This window comes from Candoia aspera, chromosome 5 (genome assembly GCF_035149785.1).
Source record: "Candoia aspera isolate rCanAsp1 chromosome 5, rCanAsp1.hap2, whole genome shotgun sequence".
NCBI classification, from domain to species: domain Eukaryota; kingdom Metazoa; phylum Chordata; class Lepidosauria; order Squamata; family Boidae; genus Candoia; species Candoia aspera.
Window position 1 is genome coordinate 55,912,044 of NC_086157.1, and position 19,669 is coordinate 55,931,712.

Consider the following 19,669-nt stretch of genomic DNA (forward strand, 5'->3'; position numbering starts at 1 on the left):
TATTCTAAACAATCTGTTTTTACTTTTAAGATCTTACATTTATTTGAATCAGGATACTTAAAGGATTGCCTCCTTTGAAGAAACTACTGTCAAAGTACATCTACAAGTATCTTAAAAAAACTGCTCCCTTCCTTGCATTTATGCTACTCTTGTGAAAAAATGTTTGTAAAGCTTGTTCTGTACTGGTTTCAGGGAATTACTGAAGAGATTATACTGAAGGGGAGCATTTTCTGCCTCAGATACAGTACCACAAATGCTGCTATGAGTTTGAAGTGGTTTGATATTTGCTTTACTTTTTTTATAACAACTTTATTAAATTTTAATTATTTGCTTTACTTTTTTATTAGATAAAATTAAATAATCCTTTTTTTTGGCAGAGAAAAAAAATACTTACATCTAGTAATGTATGAAGATGCTGATCCTGAAAAACACTATGCAGAAAGTCTAAGTCTTTTTCACTGCAATCTGTAAGTGCATGGATTTCTTCTAGGCTGTCTAACACCTGTGAAACTGCTCCTATTGTCAAGCACAGGGGGGGGGAGAAAAATATTTAGGAGAAAGAAAATAAGATGAACAATCATATTTCGCTGTATTCACTGAGTAAAAGATGAACATGAATAAATGCAACCTTCTTTTCAATGAGGGATGCATTTCAAAAGCAGTGTGTGAAGTGAATTTGAATCTAGCATTTAATCATGTTCAAAGGGCAAAGTATAGTGCTTGCCATCTGTAGAATATGTAGATGACCTTGAAGAAGGAATTCAGCGACCATTATGTACACATCAGCTTAGCCCAGACAGACAGGAGGGGCTGAGGAAGAAGTTCAGATTGCCCTACCTTGATTCTCTTTAGTGTAAGAGAGGGAGAATTTTTGTCAGACTTTCAAGATTCTGTTATTACATCCTATAACAATAAAGCAGAGTTCTGATAGTTCATGCAGTGTCTGTTTCCTGATCTCAAAGGGCTGACATCGTATTTTGAACCTATTGATTTTATCTTTTTGGGGAAAAAATGATGCTATGTCACAGAAAATTATCAGCATCATGAATGAATGAATATCTATATCTATATCTATATATGCTAATTGCAAAGCAAAACAGAAGAATCCCCTTGAAAGTATTTCAGAAGAGAGTTCTTAATTCGTAAATCCCAGTTCTAGCACCAGGAGCTAGAAATTGAGTTATAAGACTAATGTGACTCTGCAAACAATTTCATATTGCATGATTGTATGATAAACCTACTGACTTTGACTATATAAGTTTGGAAGGGACACTTATCTGAGAGAAATTAATTTCAAAAAACCCCGAGAAAAATTGGACTGTAAAAATGCTGAAGGAAAATAAAAGTTCAGAAGGATAGATGAGCCAGAGAACAAAGGAAAGAAATCACAAACTTTTCTTATTTAAAGGAAATTTAGGGAATCTACAGAAAACAGCATGACTATACCAGGAAGTTTCTCATGCAGTATGACTTAATCCTAAAGCTCAAAACAAAATTATCTTTGCTGTATTAGGAGCCAGAAGATTATCAAAGCAGAGGTAGGGCCATGTTACACGGAGAAGACAGACAGAGAGGCACAAGGCACATATAGCTAGTTTATATTTATATGTGTGTGGATAGAGTGATATACTGATTATTTAAAAGAAAAACAAATCTTTTTTTTTCTTATTATAATTATCACAGTTTCACTGTGATTCAGCTTCTCTTCTGAAGTGGGTAGAAAAATGGGGATTCAAAAAGTAGTTGTTAAAATGGGAAGGTAATTTGGCAATGAGAGTCAGTTTGGGATATCAGGCTAGAAACCAGGAGACTGGGAGTTCCAGACCGACCTTCAGCACAAAGCCAGATGGGTGACCTTGAGCCAGTCACTTTCTCTCAGACCTAGGAAGGAGGCAATGGCAAACCACTTCTGAAAAACCTTGCCAAGAAAACTGCAGGGACTTGTCCAGGCAGTCTCCGAGAATTGGGACATGACAGAATCGATTAAAAAAATTGGCAATGATTGTAATTATTGTAAAAGAAAAAAACATATTGTTACATATCCCAAATGGCTTAGATGAAATAAATTTTGATTGTGATTAAACCTTTGATGTATTATAATCCTGGTTAACCAAAAAAAAAAATCAAGTTATGGCAGAGACTGGCAATACAACAGGAGGTCTTTCAATCATGTAGGGAGAAGCATCATAAGTGAAAGTTCTCTGCTTGTGTTTTGCCTATACCACAAAGGGATTTCAACTAGGATAAGTAGAACTAATGATAAAAGTGAGGCTTATAGAACATGTATTATTTGATTGTAATTTGTACAAGAAGGTGAGAGATCTGCAGCTTGCTCCATACATTAAATGAATGACCCATTGGGAACCTCATATTAGAACAACCTATTTCATGTGTGGCCAAGACCCCAAAATAACATACTTAAAATACGTAAAGTACTTAAGTAAATCAATACGCTTGAGTTCTGCATACGTGGGGCTGATCAGGGTAAATAGCAGCGGTGACACGGAAATATGACTTTTATTTTCACTTATATGTATATTTATCCACTGTATTTTTATCTACTCTTTACTTAATTTGACTTTTAATATTAATTTTATACAGAGTTTTATTAATATTCAGTGTTTAAATTTTGTATTTTGATAAGGTCTAAGGGCTAATCAATAAACTTTGATTGACTGATTGATAAAAGTGAGGCCCGAAGCCTAGGATAAAGAAGATAGCTAATGGAAATGGACAAATGATGTCCTTGTACCAAGAAAAAGAAAATCCACAGAACTGGATGTGACATTATACTGAACCAAACAGGTTAACTATGAACATATGAGCTTTTAGAGAGTAACTGCTAGAAACCAAAACAGATTGATAAGGAGTAAATATCAAATCAACCTTATTTCCTTTTTTTTCCCCGTAAGCCTCACTGGATTATAGCAATACTGTTGACATAGTATATCTTGATTTCAGCAAGTGTTTAACAAGATTTTCTAATATTTTTCCTTAGATGAATCAGATTAATTGGGCAATTGTATTCAATTACAGTAGTGCTTATTAATAGCTCTGAACAGATATTTCAAACAGAATATATTATGAAATGCTGCATGTAGACAGTAAAGAAACAGAACTGTTCCCAAATCAAAAATGAAAGAATTATAGTCCATTTAAGTAGAGATGATGAATAGTACTTCTGATATAAAAAATAGGTTGAGGAATAAAAGTTGAAGATCCATTAACATTAATACCACTCAAATAAATGTTATTCATTAAAGTCTATTGATAGTTTTTCACAGACATGGAGGTATGGCTTTTCTGGCTGTAACTATTTTTATTTTATGGTCAGTATATGTGAATATATGTATAAATGTTTTTCAGTTTCTCTTGTTCCATCAAAGATCAAAGCCAGATGAAGAATATTTTACATAAGTATTACACAATTTCTAGCATTCCTGGTCCGTAATAAACATTGAAGAGATTCAATAATAATTTACTAATACTTTTAACAAACCTTTTTATTAGATTTTGATAAGAAAATGAACAAGCTAACTAATACATGCATTAAATCATGAAATTATAAACACCATATATACAGATTTTTTCTTTTGTTCTTGTTTGGCTTTTGTCATCTTTGTCATCTTTTACTCCTTTATTTTTGTCTATTATGGCATTTTCCCCCTTGCTTTTAATGTTTTTTACTTGTGAACCACTCAGAGTCATTGGGGGTTGGGTAGTATATAAATGTAATATAAATAAATAAATAAATTTAATAAAAATAGAAAAATTGGTCATTTCTATGGAAGTTGTTCTGTAATCAATAATATGAAATAATTAAACATTTATGTAATATTAACAATTAAAATTCAAAGACCATTCCAATGTCTCTTAACTAGATCCACTGAATACCTTCACCATATGAAAAGAAACATCAAAGTAACAAAGAACTCCATATTCGCTTTAAGTCTGCTCTCAAGATATGGATTATGGATATGTATATTGCTATAAAAACAAGACCATTTTCCATAATGACTTGTGCTTTTCTTTCTTGTGCCCTATAAGAGAATCTCTAAGAGTTTCTATCATGAGCAGATGCTGAAGCCTTATTTGGGAAAGGATTCTTCCCTCAAATCAAACTTCTGAAACAATTCCAATTGTTTGAAATAAAAATATAGTATATCTTTGTTCTTTAATTGTTTACATAGTATTAAAACTAGGATATGTTAAGCAAGGAAAAAGCAGATTTAATCATGCAAAGCCAAACACAACAGCTAAGTGCATAGCTTTAAAGGAAAACAAAGGGATACCTACTTTCTGCAGCTAGAAGTCCTAGCAGGAAGGCAGCATTTGGACAAACAACAAATAGCATGAGGATTTCAAAACAATTGTAAAAGCTGCAACTAGGAGCATTAGCATAGCCACAAAAACCAAAACAAAATAAAAAGCTACCACACTTTAATATGTTGATAAAATGCAGTGTTTTACAAGGATTTACACTGTATTTTCACAGTGCTCCGCATCCAACTTTCTAGTAATTATTAGTTTTGAAATTTAAACAAGTACAATATTCTAGCTGCCTGCTATATTATGTTTAAGTGAGGAAGCTCACTGATTTGTTATATAAACTGTTAACAGAAATATATCATAGATTTACATATTTTTAATAAATATAGATTGCAACTATTAACACCCTTACTGAGAATCAATCCATGAAAATCAATAACTATATATGAATAAGGCTGTGAAATTAAAATTGGTTTAATCATAAATTTAACATTCTCAATTAACAGAACTGATTTTTATTAAATCTGAAGATATATTTTACTTTTAAAAAATCAAGTAGTAATAACCCCAGTAAAATTACGGTAGAATGTCATGGTTTATAAAAAGTAATTTTAAAATTGCATTACTGTGAATGTATGTATTCAACATCAGGTAAAATGTTAGAACTACAATGTGATGTAAATGACATATTTTATTGTAATTATAAGAAAATCTATAAAATAGATTAAATATGATATTACTACCTTGGACTTCAAGACTAACTTATTTTTCAGATTTTTACTTTCAGTTAAAGCTACATTAACATAACTAAATTCTATTACAAACAAGCACTCGTTTTTAGTTGTTCTTCTCTAATTTCAGAAGCAAAGTAATATAGCATGCAAAAATACATACATACATATGCAACATATAAAACCACAAAAATAGCTATATAAATATCAAATACATTAAGATTTTCAGTTGCACTTATACCCACTTCTAGTTTCTTCAGAAAAGGTTAAAAGTTAACAGAAGACAGGAAGCAGAAATTCACAAGCAAAAAAGGACCTATATGCTTCTTTTGTTAAAATTATAACACTCCATTTACAGAAATTCTTCATGGATTTTAGTGCTACACATTTTTACAGTATATAAAAATAGTAGTTAACAATTCTAATACTGTACATTATTTACATAACAATTAAACATTTCACTCATTACAAAACAGGAAAAGTTTCAAATGGACCTTTCTTTAGCATTTTCTCCAAGTTTTTATAAAGTGAAAGCCCCCTAAAAGACCTTTTCACATCTATCCCATACATGATAGATAATTCAGAAATCAGGAGATTAAAACATATTCACTCTCCATTCACTAGTACATAATCAAATGAACGATATTTCTGAACATTAGATTAGAAAGTAAAAGAAAGATCTATTCTAGCATTGATCTATTCTGTGTGTGCTTATTCTGGAGCTATTACATCTGGGTTGCAAAAATTAGGATGATTTCTAGATGGCAGTAAAGAGATGCAGACTGTTGCTTAGATCTAGTAGCTATGACTTAATCAGGAATCTCACTTTATTTAACAGCCTTAATTCCAGCCTGTATGTGTATATATCCAAGATGGGCAACAGAACACTTGTAGAAACCTGTAAGCATGTTACAGGCTAATCCAATTACTTTAGCAGAATAAGCCCAATCTATTCGGTCCACTCAGATTTGAAAAGAAAAATCATTATTCACACCAGAGGGGAAAAAAAAAAACTAGAAAGCAAAGTGACAATCTTCAACAGTGACTGTGTGGAGATGTAATGAGTTTGTAGACTTGAACTATATTCTTTAATCCTTAATGCTGTGTTTCCAACTTTGATTCTGTAGGAACATTTATAAGGAAAGAACATTAACTTTTTATTGTCCACTGACCCAGGCTTTTCATTCCCCACGTTGCACTGATGTGGAAAAAGCAAAGGTGATTGTGGCAGTTAATCTTACAGGTGGTTTGCATTTCTATGAAGGTGATGTCTCGGAGACAGTGTGAATTTTCATACTGGATAGTGGATTATTAAAATGATGCAAGGGTAGACATGTCCTGAAAAACCTAAAAGCCCTAGTGATTGAAAGGCAGGAGAGTCAGGAAAAGTGATCACAGTATTTATAGGCTGATAGGTACAAAGTTCTTTACTTCTCCCTCTGGCAATAATATGAATTTGAGTTTTAAATAAGACACACATATATAGATGTGCATATACATATTGCTTAAGTGACACTTAGAAAGTAGTCCTCTACCATACTTTACTGAAGACCTAACCTTCTACAGTGCTACAAAACTATATGAGATTGAGCAGGCAGAGGGCAGAGTGGTGGAACAAGCCAGAAATGGGAAAACAAACCATGGTCATTTGTGACTATTAATGGTTAAGTAGCAAACCATGATCAACTAAAACTATGGCTTGGAAATAGGTCAATTACTATTGATATAAAACTGCTCTAAAGGCTCCCCCCCCAAATATCTATAAAATTTTATGTACTACAGTGGATTCCCCTTAATATATGAAGACCTTATGTCTTTTGTAATTTGAATATGCATCAAGAGAAGAGCTGTATATGGAAAAAGAGAACCATCATGTATTGAAATGGTGTGTCTACTGCTTTTTCAGTTGTTCAGTTGTTCAGCTACCAAGAGCAAGATGGCTAAAATCTGCATTCTGAAAATGTACCAAATTCTATGGGCTCAGAAGGACAAAAAGGATTAAAAAATATTGTATACATAATTACTAAGAATCATCAATATTAATAATAGTATTTGTATAGTTTTTCTGAATGTCCAAAGATATATTGCCCTCATAATTGCTGGAAGCATGCAGGCTATGTTTGGGGGCTTACTGAAAGTTTTCTAGTGAGTTCATGATAAGAGATGAGATTTTTATTTACAGATTTCCAGGTCAATCATTCTTAGCTGTTACCACTGCATTCTACAAGTCAGAATTCTACAGAATTGCTTTAGTTAAACAAAAAGTCTAAAGCACAATCCAGGAGTTCACAGGTCCCACTAATGCATGTTGATATTTTAAAATAAGGAAGCAAAATCATGCTAGTAAAACAAGTGGGCATTTTCTTCCACAGGATTTATGAACAAGTAGAGAACTACTAGATCTTAATAAAATTTTAAAGGTTAATCAGCTGAAAAATTATAATATTAAACCTAAAAGAATGAAAACACTTATGTTAATTGGATATATTAATTAATTGGATATATTAATTCTACACTTCTATACATACATAAGTTTGATAAAATTCAGTGGCATTTTTTCCTCCAGGAAAATGAGTATAGCAAAAGTATTAATAGCCATCAAACAGGAAAAATCTATCTATTCCCTTTTAATGGCATAATGGTTTTCCAAATTATGGCATAAAGCAAACTTGGTTAAGTTAATGAATTATGTCCATGTTCCAAATTCCAATACTATTCTGAGCAATTTAGATATTTCATTCTTCTTGCTAGGGCTAATTTTTATGGTGGTTTATAGTTAAAGAGGCATTTTCACTTCGTTTTTGGTAATGTTTCTGATATACATGAATCCAAAGTCTACTCATCTTGATTTAACTTGCTTCTATACTGCTTTATCAAAGTGATTAAACCTATACTTTACATGAAATGTATTCATCTGCACACTTGTATGAGTGTGTACATACATGTATGTAATACATTAGTCTGAAAATATAGCAAAAAAGCCAGGATAAAAAATTAAATTAATATTAATTGCATTTATGACTATTGATAAAAATTACCTGTAGGAATGGAACCTTATTTGTAAAATAATTTATATCTGTCTCTCTGTATATGTGTGTGTATACACACACACACACACTTAAACCATTCTCTCATACAAACTACTCTCTTCAAATAAAACATACACAGGGGTACATAAATGCACAGAGAGAAAGACTGGAACAGCTCAGTTTCAGCAAGCATAGTCACATTAGCAAATCATATTAGCTTCACTAGCTTTATTATTCCCAAGTAATCACACATCGCTGTTATTGTACTGGGATTAGTTATAGTTAGCTCAGCTTACTCCATGTAAGTCAGAATGGAAACTGGGGAAGATATTCTGTGATACTGAGCTGCTTTTCTTTCTGTTTACAAAAAGAAAGGTAAGAGGTCAAAAGAGGTCTGTATGTTGGGCTAAAAGCCCAAGGAAACTTGTGCTTATTCTGAAGTTATGCCTATTGATTTTACTGGCTCTTATTCCCAAGTTAATATGCTTAGGACTTTTAGTACTGTTCAGTCAGCACTCTAGTCTTGTCTCCTTTTGCTCCCTTCTACACATAGGCAGCAGTTAGTGTTTGCACTGTAGAACCAATCTATACAATGAGACATCTCCATCATCTGAGGATTTTGATTTTCTAAAATCCTCATTCATGTAGCGTGCCTCCAAAGAAAGAAGAAACTGTCAACTGCAAACAGACTCTCTACAAGCAGAGGGTGACTGGAAAAGGGCAAGTTTGATGTGCAGCAGCTTCTCCTGTTTTAATTTCAAATGCTTTCATCATTTACACTTTCCATCCATTCCCTGTATTTTAAAACCTTCTATTACTGTATTATTCCTAGCAAATATGAGATGACCTTGTCCCCAATTTAGTTTGGGAAATACACTCATCAGAGTACCTCCTTCTTAGCCCTCTAATAAATCAAAAGCCATGGGAGAGAAAAAAAAGGAATTTGTTTCAATTGGGGTATGGAGGAGAAAAAATGCAAGAGGCTAAAAATGACAGTACATATTTCCCAAGCCCTCAAAAGTCTGCTTATTGTATGCCTTCCTACAACATTTGCATTGAGATTTTGACAGAAGAAAACTTTTCTGCTGTTTCTAGTATTCTCCAAACACCAGTGCAAGGATGTCTATAACTAAAGATACAGAAGACACAAAGGATGGTCAGAAATTCCTCTCCTTTTTTGCAATAGTATGAAGAATATGGGACGCGGTGGCGCTGCGGGTTAAACCGCTGAGCTGTCGATCGGAAGGTCGGCGGTTCGAAACCGCGCGGCGGGGTGAGCTCCCGTTGCTCGTCCCAGCTTCTGCACACCAAGCAGTTCGAAAACATGCAAATGTGAGTAGATTAATTGGTACCGCTTCGGCGGGAAGGTAACGGCGTTCCGTGAGTCATGCTGGCCACATGACCCGGAAGTGTCCTATGGACAACGCCGGCTCTAAGGCTTTGAAACGGAGATGAGCACCGCCCCCTAGAGTCGGACACGACTGGACTTTACGTCAAGGGAAACCTTTACCTTTACCTTATGAAGAATATTAAAACAGCAAGGGAAGTGGCTTTATTTTTCATGTACTACAACAACTGAGCAAGTTGACAGATTCACTTTTTGGTAGTGGATCTGTTAATTCCAGGAGTATAATGCAACTTTTAATAAGCAGAAACTCTAGAAGTATGTTTGTTTTTGTGTATACAAGTCTTTACTATGCTTACATAATTAATCAGATTTTTCTTCAGATTTCCATAGATGTTAACTAATTCTTTGGTAATGCTGTGCAGGAACAAAATGTCTCTATTTAAATGAATTGGGGAAATGTTCAACCAAACTGATTTATTTGGACATTTAATTATACAGCAGTAAAAACTTTTATCAAATTAGAACTATAGCATTCTGACAGCACTATTTAAAACAGTCAAATAACTGAAAGCATGAATTAAACTGAACTCTAATAATTTAGCTGTCAAAATAAAGGCAGTCCCTAATTTATGTAACTGTTCTTTTCCAGGAACTTTTACATGAGTCAAGTTCTGTGTAAATTGGACTATTATTTGCATATTGTGTCTATCTACCATTTTTGCATAGTTTATGGGAAAAATTCCATAAAGCCAAATTTATGTTAATTAGGTGTTACCTAGTTTGGGAAGCATCTGTATGTCTGTACCTAAAGTATCATACTAAAACTATGTGACAGTTTAATATACTTTTGATAAAAGTACCTGAAGAGGTAGGGTCTTCTGAGAAATCGGGCAGTTCTTCAGGGGGATCACCATAGAAGGAATTGAATTTGTGGCTTGATACTGCTGCCAGTACTGCACCCTAAATAAATAAAAACTCAGGTTACTAAATGCATATCAGTGTTGTTTCAACAAATTTTATGAATCACTTTAGATTAATATCCACTGTTTGAATATTAATTAGAAGAATTTTAAGTACTTGCACAGTAAAACTGGCTGTTTATTTGCAACCAGTATAGAAGTTCTCAACTGGGCAGACAATTCTGAAAATATTTTAGAACTCTACAAGACAGCTAATGGTCATCTGTAAAGAGACTTGAATGCCAAGCTTGCCTCCAGGACAGAACAAATGCTTCTTTTTGGTCACTTTATTTACACTGATGACAGAGATAGGTACTCTTAGCAGTGGAAGTTTTCAATACTCCTGTTATCTACTGGAAATCTTATTTGGCTAAGAATGAAATATTCATAATTGTTTTCCTTGTCTGGGTAGTAAATCGTTTTTCTGAAGACGGAAGATGGAAAACACAGAATTCACTGTCCTGGACTTAATTCGGAATAACAGAAAAGGTGGATGACGACATTAGCAACTAAATTCCTTGCTATAAAATTGTATTTATGTATTTGATTTATACCTGCTATTAAAAATCCATAGACTCTGGTTAACAACAACATATAGTAATCAACAACAATAAAAACACAATATCCATAATATAAAGATTAAATTCAAGCAACAGTAAAAAAAAAAAAAAATAAGCCAACAATGTCATTCCATCCTCTGTAGGCTCTCTGAAATCATTCTTTTTTTAAAAGCTTACAGAAAACCAATAACCCAGGGGTGGGGTGGTGGGCAATCTGATTTGGGGCTGTTCCATAGTGCAATTACCCCTAATGAGAAGTCGCATATGTGAGTCTCACCCCACCCCTTCACAAAAGTGGAGAACCAAAGGCAGAATCATGTCGCTATGCAATTCATGACAGAAATGTCGATGAAAACTCTGACATACTTCAGCAGAAAAATTTGAGTTGGATAACCTATCTAGAAAATCTGAAGAAAAAAGACTTTAAAAGCAACAGTAGATTCTGAAACCTGAAGAATAATTGTGAATATTCTAAGCCATGAGAAGGAAGACTGAAGATTCTAAAATGCCCTATGGTTTTAAATCATCAGCACAGGCAAGTTGGGTCTGAGTTCAAAACATGAAACCATTCTTTTGAACCCATTTCTTGTCTAACCACCCATTTTACAACATATAAGCTAGTGAATCTTTAAGAAAAAAAAAGTAGTTAAGAAAATCAGCACAGAGGTGGAATCTGATTGCACACATACAAGGAAGATCATAATTTAAGGCTAATATGTCAGGCATACTAGCTATCAAGAAAGACCTCTGGATGGAAAAGGAGGATTAAGCAAAAAAAAGTATATACCCTTAATAAAAAGTTAACCAAACTGCAAGAAAGGCCTGAGTTTCATTAAACAAAAGGAATAATAATTTCTCAAGATGTCCAGTATGGCATGACAATGCCCAAATTGAGATAAAATCCTGCTACTATGAATGTTGACTATTGAGAACTCAAGCTACTGGGTCCTTTACACCAAAAGGAGCAGGCAGTTTTTGTCCCCTAAATGGTGTCAAATACAGTGATCAGCTATGATGGAAATTTATTTCTTTTTTAAGTAAGAGTTCAGGGTGCCATCAGATTCTATACTTTTACACATATCCTATGTCTGTTTCCATGTTTGAATACAATATCAGGATACTTTCCCACTGCAATAGGGGAGTAGATAAGTTTCCAGTACTTTTCCATTAGCTGAAGAATCCTGGTAAGTAAAGGAGTAGTGAACTTCATCATGGATCTTGTGTTATCTGGGCACCATTTGTAGGATCAAACTGATTTTTGAGAAATAAAATATGTCAGCCCTCCAAACAATGGAATATTGCTCCTGCCCTGATATACCATTAACCAATCCAAAACCAAATTTGCAATATGACTAGTGGAAGAAGGAAAAAAAGCCAATCAAAAGTGGAAACTAGGGTTATCAGCTTATGAGAAAGCAGCTGCACCCCACTACCGATAGCAGTCTTTCATGTTTCTTTTCATTACTTTCTTTTCTATTTCTTTATTTTCTAATGCAGACAGCTGCATTCCAATATGACTCCTGACAGTTTCAAATATCCCAGTTACAATATATTTAAAAACTGAGATACATAAAAGATACAACTGATATAACTGTAACTCCTTGGCATTCATCATCTGGCAACAATCTTAAAAATGGAAAGCTCTACAAGAAAGCTCTGTATTAACCACCTTTTTCAACATTACAGCAAAGGGCACCATACAGGTTTCCAGCCTTAGGCTATTCTAGAGCAATGGTACCATAACTGAAAAATGTTATCTCCTCTTCTCCTCTCCTCACAAATCTCATGTGGTGGTAGGAACAATCCTCAACTTCCCTACTCAGGACACACATACCAAGTGGATAAGTCTTTGAGGTAACTGAGTGCCCAGCTATATATGGCTTTATACAGTAGGTTAAAATCAGCACTTTGAATTGTACTTGGAAGCCTACTGGTAGTCACTGAAGAGCCCCAACATTGGAGTTTCATTATTATAGTGGCTCTAACCTACCAAATGGCAGTAGCTGCATTCTGTGCCACTTGCAGCTTCTGGGTAGTCTTTAAAAGAAGCCCATGGACAGAGCATTGTAAGAGTTTATTCTAGAAGCACCAAAGGTGTGAATTAACTGTCATCAGTGTTCTCCAGGAACAGCTGAAAATGGTGTATTAGCTGAAGATAGCCACCACCACTCAATTATCTAGCAATAGATGAGAGTCTAGGAGAACCTCCCATTTAAAGATGTTCAGGTGATGTTGAATTATATACTGAAAACTTAATGAAAAATTCTGGACTCAACAATCTTGGAGTGTAGCAGAAAAGATAACTTTGCTTGATTAGAAAGAAATGGTCACTCTAGACTTAAAATCTACCATATTGGCTGGGGGTAGAAATGTTTATTTATTTACTTATCAGACTTGTATCCTGCCTTTTTGTTTAAGAGCTCATAATGTTTCTTCCTATTTTTTCCCACAACAACCATCTCATGAAAAAGGCTGGGGTGTGACTGGTGATACCTCACCCTGAACTAATGATTGACCTCAGTCCAGAAGGATACAATGATATATGATGCTCAAGACTTCAAAAAGGTCTGAGAAGGCCAGGATGGGAGCATTCCTCTTTTAGGGTCCTAAAAAGTTATTTTATTTCTTTTTTGATATGGTTTTGTTTAATTACTTTAATTCCTAACTTTTAATTCTTAGCCTAATTCTCAACATTTTACCCTAATTTTATCCAAGACGTCTACAACAGAAATTCCAGGAGTGGCTGAAACAAGAAAACATATTCACACAGGAGCAGGTTGCTTTAAGAAAGGCCAATCCACCATCAATCAGTGCCTTGTACTCTAGCATCCCACTGAAAAATATTCTTCCCACATAACCCAACATAACCTCCTTCTACATTGATTTCATAGACTTCAAAGCAGTGTTTGACTCCATATCCTGAGCTAAACTGTGAGAGAAGTGGAGGCCTCCTCCACTGATCAGTATCTAATTCTTTTAATATGTATGCTACAGGAAGGCACATCACTCAAAGTAAGATGTAATCCCCAGGGCCATCTCACCAGTGCTATTGAAACTGAGAAAGGCATCAGATAAGGCTGCACATTGGCTCTATTCTTTTCAGTTTCTATATTAACTCAGTGTTGGATTGCAACAGTGGAAGCATCTGGAAGCATTTACTCTAGAGCTTGTACAATCCAAATTTCTAAGAGCAGCCCTTCAAGCCCTTAATTGTGTTCCTAATGCCACCTTGCACTTGGAGACAGCCTTCATGAAAGTGGAGGCTAGAGTGTTGATGGCCATACTTAATTAACTACTGCCTCAGACTACCTTTCTCTCCCCTTGGCCTTGCCCCGTAATTATGAGCAATGACTTCTAGTCTGCATGGAAACAGGCAATGGCAACTAAAATCTAATCCTTAGACTACTCTCCAGGTCTTCTCAACATGTGGTGTGAACAGGCCAAATTACTTATGAAATAGCATGCAACGCACACAGAGCACTAATCAGATTTAACCAGGGCTCAAAACTTCATTGCCAGTGAATCCAACAGGTACTCTGCCTCCCCCATGGCATACCTAACAAAACTCAAAGCACCTAAATACAGAAGGACTTTTACTCTGGCATGATGTCATGCCCTCCCTTTCATCCCTTCCCCGTGTCCTTGAAGGCCGATACAGGAAGATTCTCTACTTGAATGAACACCTAGTTTACCACATTAGGGTGCTTTATAACGTGATAGGTATAATCTTCCACACACTGTGTTATGTTCCCCTACACTTATATAATGCTCCTACTTCTTCCTTTAGATACTTGCTAGCTGTGTTTGTGTGTCTGTGTGTATATACACATATAATTTTAGTTTTTAACTTATACATCTTTCATATTTTCTAGTGTTTCATAATTCTTTGAAGATTTTCACTGTCACTCTCTGTACCTCTCCCTATATATATACTGTATGTGTATGTATGTATGTATGTGTGTTTGTGTGTATTTAGAGCCCTTATTCTTCTTTTTAATGACATTACCCCATTTTTTGCTGATCTATGACCATAATAAAGATTTGATTTGATACCCTAATTCTTATTTTTTACCCTAATTCTTAACTCATTTCTCTCTCTTTACACACACACACACACACACACACACACACACACTGTGTGTATTATATTATGTATGTATGTATGTATGTATGTATGTATGTATGTATATATTTCTTCCTCAAGGTTCCTGGAAACTTTTGAACTGGTCCCTTCTAACTTTCACACAGTGAAATAGAAATGGTACTAGTATTTCAGGTCACTGTAAAGCATTTTAGATAAGGTTTTACTTGTGACTACTCAATCTTCTATATTTTAATTCCGTTATTACATTTATCAATTCTGGCACATCTTAAAGAAATGAAAAAATGCAGTAATATTGCTTACAATAATTGCTACTTCTTTAGTTATAAAATAATGAGTAACAACTAACTAGAACTGAAGCGCTGTTTTTCACTGTGGGAGTATTTACCATATAAGCCCAAACAAATGAATAAACATACAAATTATGAGAAGTATGAAGTTGGGGGGGCATTTAAGGCATTGAGTCCAACCCCCTGCTCATTGCATGGATACAAATAAATCATTCCTAATTATCTAGCCTCTGCCTGAACAGATCTGTGGAAAGTGAGTTCACCATCTCTCTGGGCAATTAGTTCCACTAGGAATTTTTTCTAACAGCCAATTGGAATCTGCCTCCTGCAACTTAAATCCATTATTTTGTATTGTGCATTCTGGAATGATGAATAACAGGTCCTGACCTTTTTCTGTGTGACAACCTTTCCAGTATATGAGCACTCTTCACAAGACTGCCCCTAGCTTGTTAATCATTCTTGCAGCTTTTTTTGAACCTGTTCATCTGAATCATTCTTAAAATATCATGCCCAGAACATATCATGCCCAGTACATAACTTGTGGCATGGCCAAACTAAAATAGTGGGACTATTATTTCCCATGATTTGGAAATTTTGTTTATGTTGATGCAGTCTAAAATTTTATGCCTTTTTTTACACTACAGATTCATATTCAGGCTGCAGTTCACTATTTTTCCAATATCTTTTTCACAAGTTCTATTGCCAAGTATACCAAGTATGAATACATCCTATTCATTTGTTAATTCCATTATTTTCAGCCCATTTCTCTAGCCTAATCATTTGTTTTGAATTTTATTTCCATTTTCAACATTCTATTAAGAGTCTATTAGAATATCTGCAGATGACAATCTTGTGTCATCTGCTAATTCAATAAAAAATGTTCTTTATTTCTTCATCCAAGTCAGTTATAACAATATTTAAGAGTAGAGGTTTTAGAACTGAATTTTCTGCTTTAAAGAGAAGCAGACAACTAACTAAATAATAAGCATCAAGCAGTAATCATGGCTATCAATAAGATAGTTCAGCCTTCATACTCAAATATCTATCTGCTGAACTATATGCATACTTGGAACCATGTATAACTATGCTGAGAACTAAAGGAGGAAATCTCTATAAAAAGCCGTAAATAAAGAATGTGAAATATAATACTGAAATGGAACCACAAAGACTGTTCACCAAACTTCTAACATAGTAGTCGGAAAAGAACCAAGAAGATAGCTACTTAAACTGTTCATTGAGGTGTGCAAAGCAAGTCTTGAAATGAAAGGAACAACTATTAGTTTTCTAACAGCTATAGAATGTTCCTGCAACAGGCAAAAATACAGGCAAAGAATGAAGACTATACAGGCATTATTTATTTTAGAAAATATGCCCCACCCATCAGCTAGTACTTTTTTGTAATAACTTTATTAAAATTTTAAGCAAGAAAGATAGAAACTAACAGAAACTAATATTTAAAATAATGAAGAGAGAAAAAGGAAAGAAAGAACAAAGCCAAAAGTGCAGAAAAAGAAGAAGAAAGATAAAGAAATGACTTCCAATTTTCTTTTACAACAGTTAACATCAATAAATTTTCTGACAACTGTATATAAATAAGAAGGCATAATTAAGTTTTTGTTTGGCACAAATAAAAAAGTGTGCCTTTATTACAAAAACACATGAAGATGTAAAAAGAAACCTTACTACTATACAGATGTCTATTAAGGGAATTGGATTCCCATGAGCACGACGAGTCTCTTTTAGTTCGTTGAGCTAAAGAAGAAACTGCTCCATAGTGATGTCTGAATCCTAAGCACAGACATTATCCTCTTCACTGAAGGAAGTCTAGGGGAGCTCAAATAATGTTGCCTGTATGTAAAAGTAGTAACCATGAAATAAATAAACCTTTGCTTTACCTCTGCCCAAACGCATACTGGAGGAGCTGATCACATGTGCTTCAGAAGCTTTCTGATTCTGTTTCCATGGATAGTACCAAAAAAAAGGAAAGTATCTTCTATAATGTTTATGAGGAGAAGGTATTGTATGAATGAATTTTTACTGAGTTATTCGAAAATTCTTGAACAACCCATGTTTTTCTCAGTGTCACATGCTTTAGTTTTATATTTTTAACTCCCAGCGGACTCAGACATTGTTATCAAAGCTGTTTCTACATGTTATTTATATATTTTATGAAGGATGTATAGAAGGGTGGCTTCAGCAAAGGATCGTTACCTTGTCGTGGTGCTGGAGCTTGAGCACCTCAATGATGCTAAACTGTGAAGGGCCACCCAGGATGGGAAGGTCATGACAGAGAGGTCAGACTAAATGCGATCCCTGGGGAAGGTAATGGCAACCCACCCCAGTATTCTTGCCGTGAAAACTAAATGGATCAGTACTACCAGAGATATGTTGGTATACCATCGGAAGATGAGACCCCCAGGTTGGAAGATGGTCAAAATGCTACTGGGGAGGAACAGAGGATGAGTTCAACTAGCCCCAGACGTGATGACATAGCTAGCTCAAAGCCGAAAGGACGGCTAGCGGCCGACGGTGCTGGTACTGAATGGCAAATCCAATGTTCTAAGGATCAACACACCATTGGAACCTGGAATGTAAGATCTATGAGCCAGGGCAAATTGGATGTGGTTATTGGTGAGATGTCAAGATTAAAGATAGACATTTTGGGCGTCAGTGAACTGAAATGGACTGGAATGGGCCACTTCACATCAAAGGACCACCAGATCTACTACTGTGGACAAGAGGACCACAGAAGAAATGGAGTAGCCTTCATAATTAATAGTAAAGTGGCTAAAGCAGTGCTTGGATACAATCCAAAAAACGACAGAATGATCTCAATTCGAATTCAAGGCAAGCCATCTAGCATCACAGTGATCCAAATATACGCCCCAACCACAGATGCTGAAGAAGCTGAAGTAGAGCAGTTCTATGAGGATCTGCAGCACCTACTGGACAACACCCCTAAAAGAGATGTTATTTTCATCACGGGAGACTGGAATGCTAAGGTGGGCAGTCAAATGACACCTGGAATTACAGGTAAGCATGGCCTGGGAGAACAAAACGAAGCAGGACATAGGCTGATAGAATTTTGCCAAGACAACTCACTCTGCATAACAAACACTCTCTTCTAACAACCTAAGAGACGGCTTTTGCAGCTTGCCTTCTGTACCGTTCATTACGCTTCATTAAAACAGTTAAAAGAAATCCAGTTTCTTGACTGTGTCTGTGTGAATGCTTGAATGAGCAGGTGCTGACATTAAGCTGCGAATAAAGAATTCCCACCAAAACCTAATTTAAACTACATTCCCTTAGCTAGCCCCCTTTCCCACGAAGCATGTCACTCCCCCTCCCATCCAGATGGTATTCCTGTCATATCTCAGCCTCGCGTCCTTGATGTGCTCCATAGCCAAAACAACCCCTTACACTTCAACTTCACATACCCCCTCCCATCCTGCAACCTTTGAGAATGACACGATGGGAGATGCCCTGATAAGGGTTTCTGTGAAACCTTTGATCAGGGAATCTGACGACGTTATTCTACTGTGATCCTGGAAACAGATGCAGCTGCTTTCATAAACAGCAGACAGGTGCTGTGTTCACATTCTTGCACATCTTGAAGTATCTTTTCCAAACTGAATCCTAACACAGTCAGACAACTTCCTAATATGTATTATTGTTACAAACATGTTAGTATTATAAATTTAATATAGATGGACTATTTTTCTTTTACCTTCAATTTTCTTCTTGCATTGAATTTTCTCAGCTGTTCCACAGTTTCTGGAAGGTGAATCTTGTATGCATAGCGATCACGCTCCTAGAGATAGTAATGTAATTTTATTACATTCAGTAGAATTTAGCAGACAAAAGACTAAAGCACTTTTTTATATAAAATTCCAAATAAAACTAAAAAGTCAGTCTAAATTAGTTATAAATTACCCAACTAGTCTTGGTTTCAGAGTATATGAAAAGCTATTTGCAGAGAGGATGGTATGAGATAGAGCACTTGTCCTTCTGATGAGATACTGCTCAGAGAATAGGACATGAGAATACGTCACATATTTATGGGTATCAAAAATTAGTAACAGCCAGCTACCATCTTGTGGTTACAGATTTTGCCCAATGGAGTTATCAGTACAGGCTTCCCTAGCTTTATGCTATGGTTATGTTCTCCCAAAATGTTGCATAAAGTGAATTCATATAAACAAGATGTTGAATTAGTGGAAAAAAAGAAGACTGTGGGGTATGGGGTCAAAGTGTTTTTTCCAACTTTTCTACAGCTGGATTTCTAATGCACATGGTTACCATGGAAGACAAAAGGTGGAATGCATCATGGCCCTATGAATTTTATTAGTATTGTTCATTATGTTGCGCGCTGCACATTTGC

General features: G+C 35.1%; 1 protein-coding gene across 6 annotated transcripts in view; it reads right to left on the reverse strand.

The window, feature by feature from the left end:
- CASK (calcium/calmodulin dependent serine protein kinase) overlaps window positions 1-19,669 on the reverse strand; it is a 183,046-nt gene that overhangs the window by 50,672 nt on the left and 112,705 nt on the right. For all 6 annotated transcript variants that reach the window (XM_063305254.1, XM_063305259.1, XM_063305258.1 and 3 more), the window contains exons 9-11: window positions 19,016-19,099; window positions 10,238-10,337; window positions 395-516 (exon numbers count right to left, since the gene is read on the reverse strand). In XM_063305254.1, the coding sequence (XP_063161324.1) occupies window positions 395-516; window positions 10,238-10,337; window positions 19,016-19,099 (306 nt within the window). The remainder of the gene's footprint in view (window positions 1-394; window positions 517-10,237; window positions 10,338-19,015; window positions 19,100-19,669) is intronic.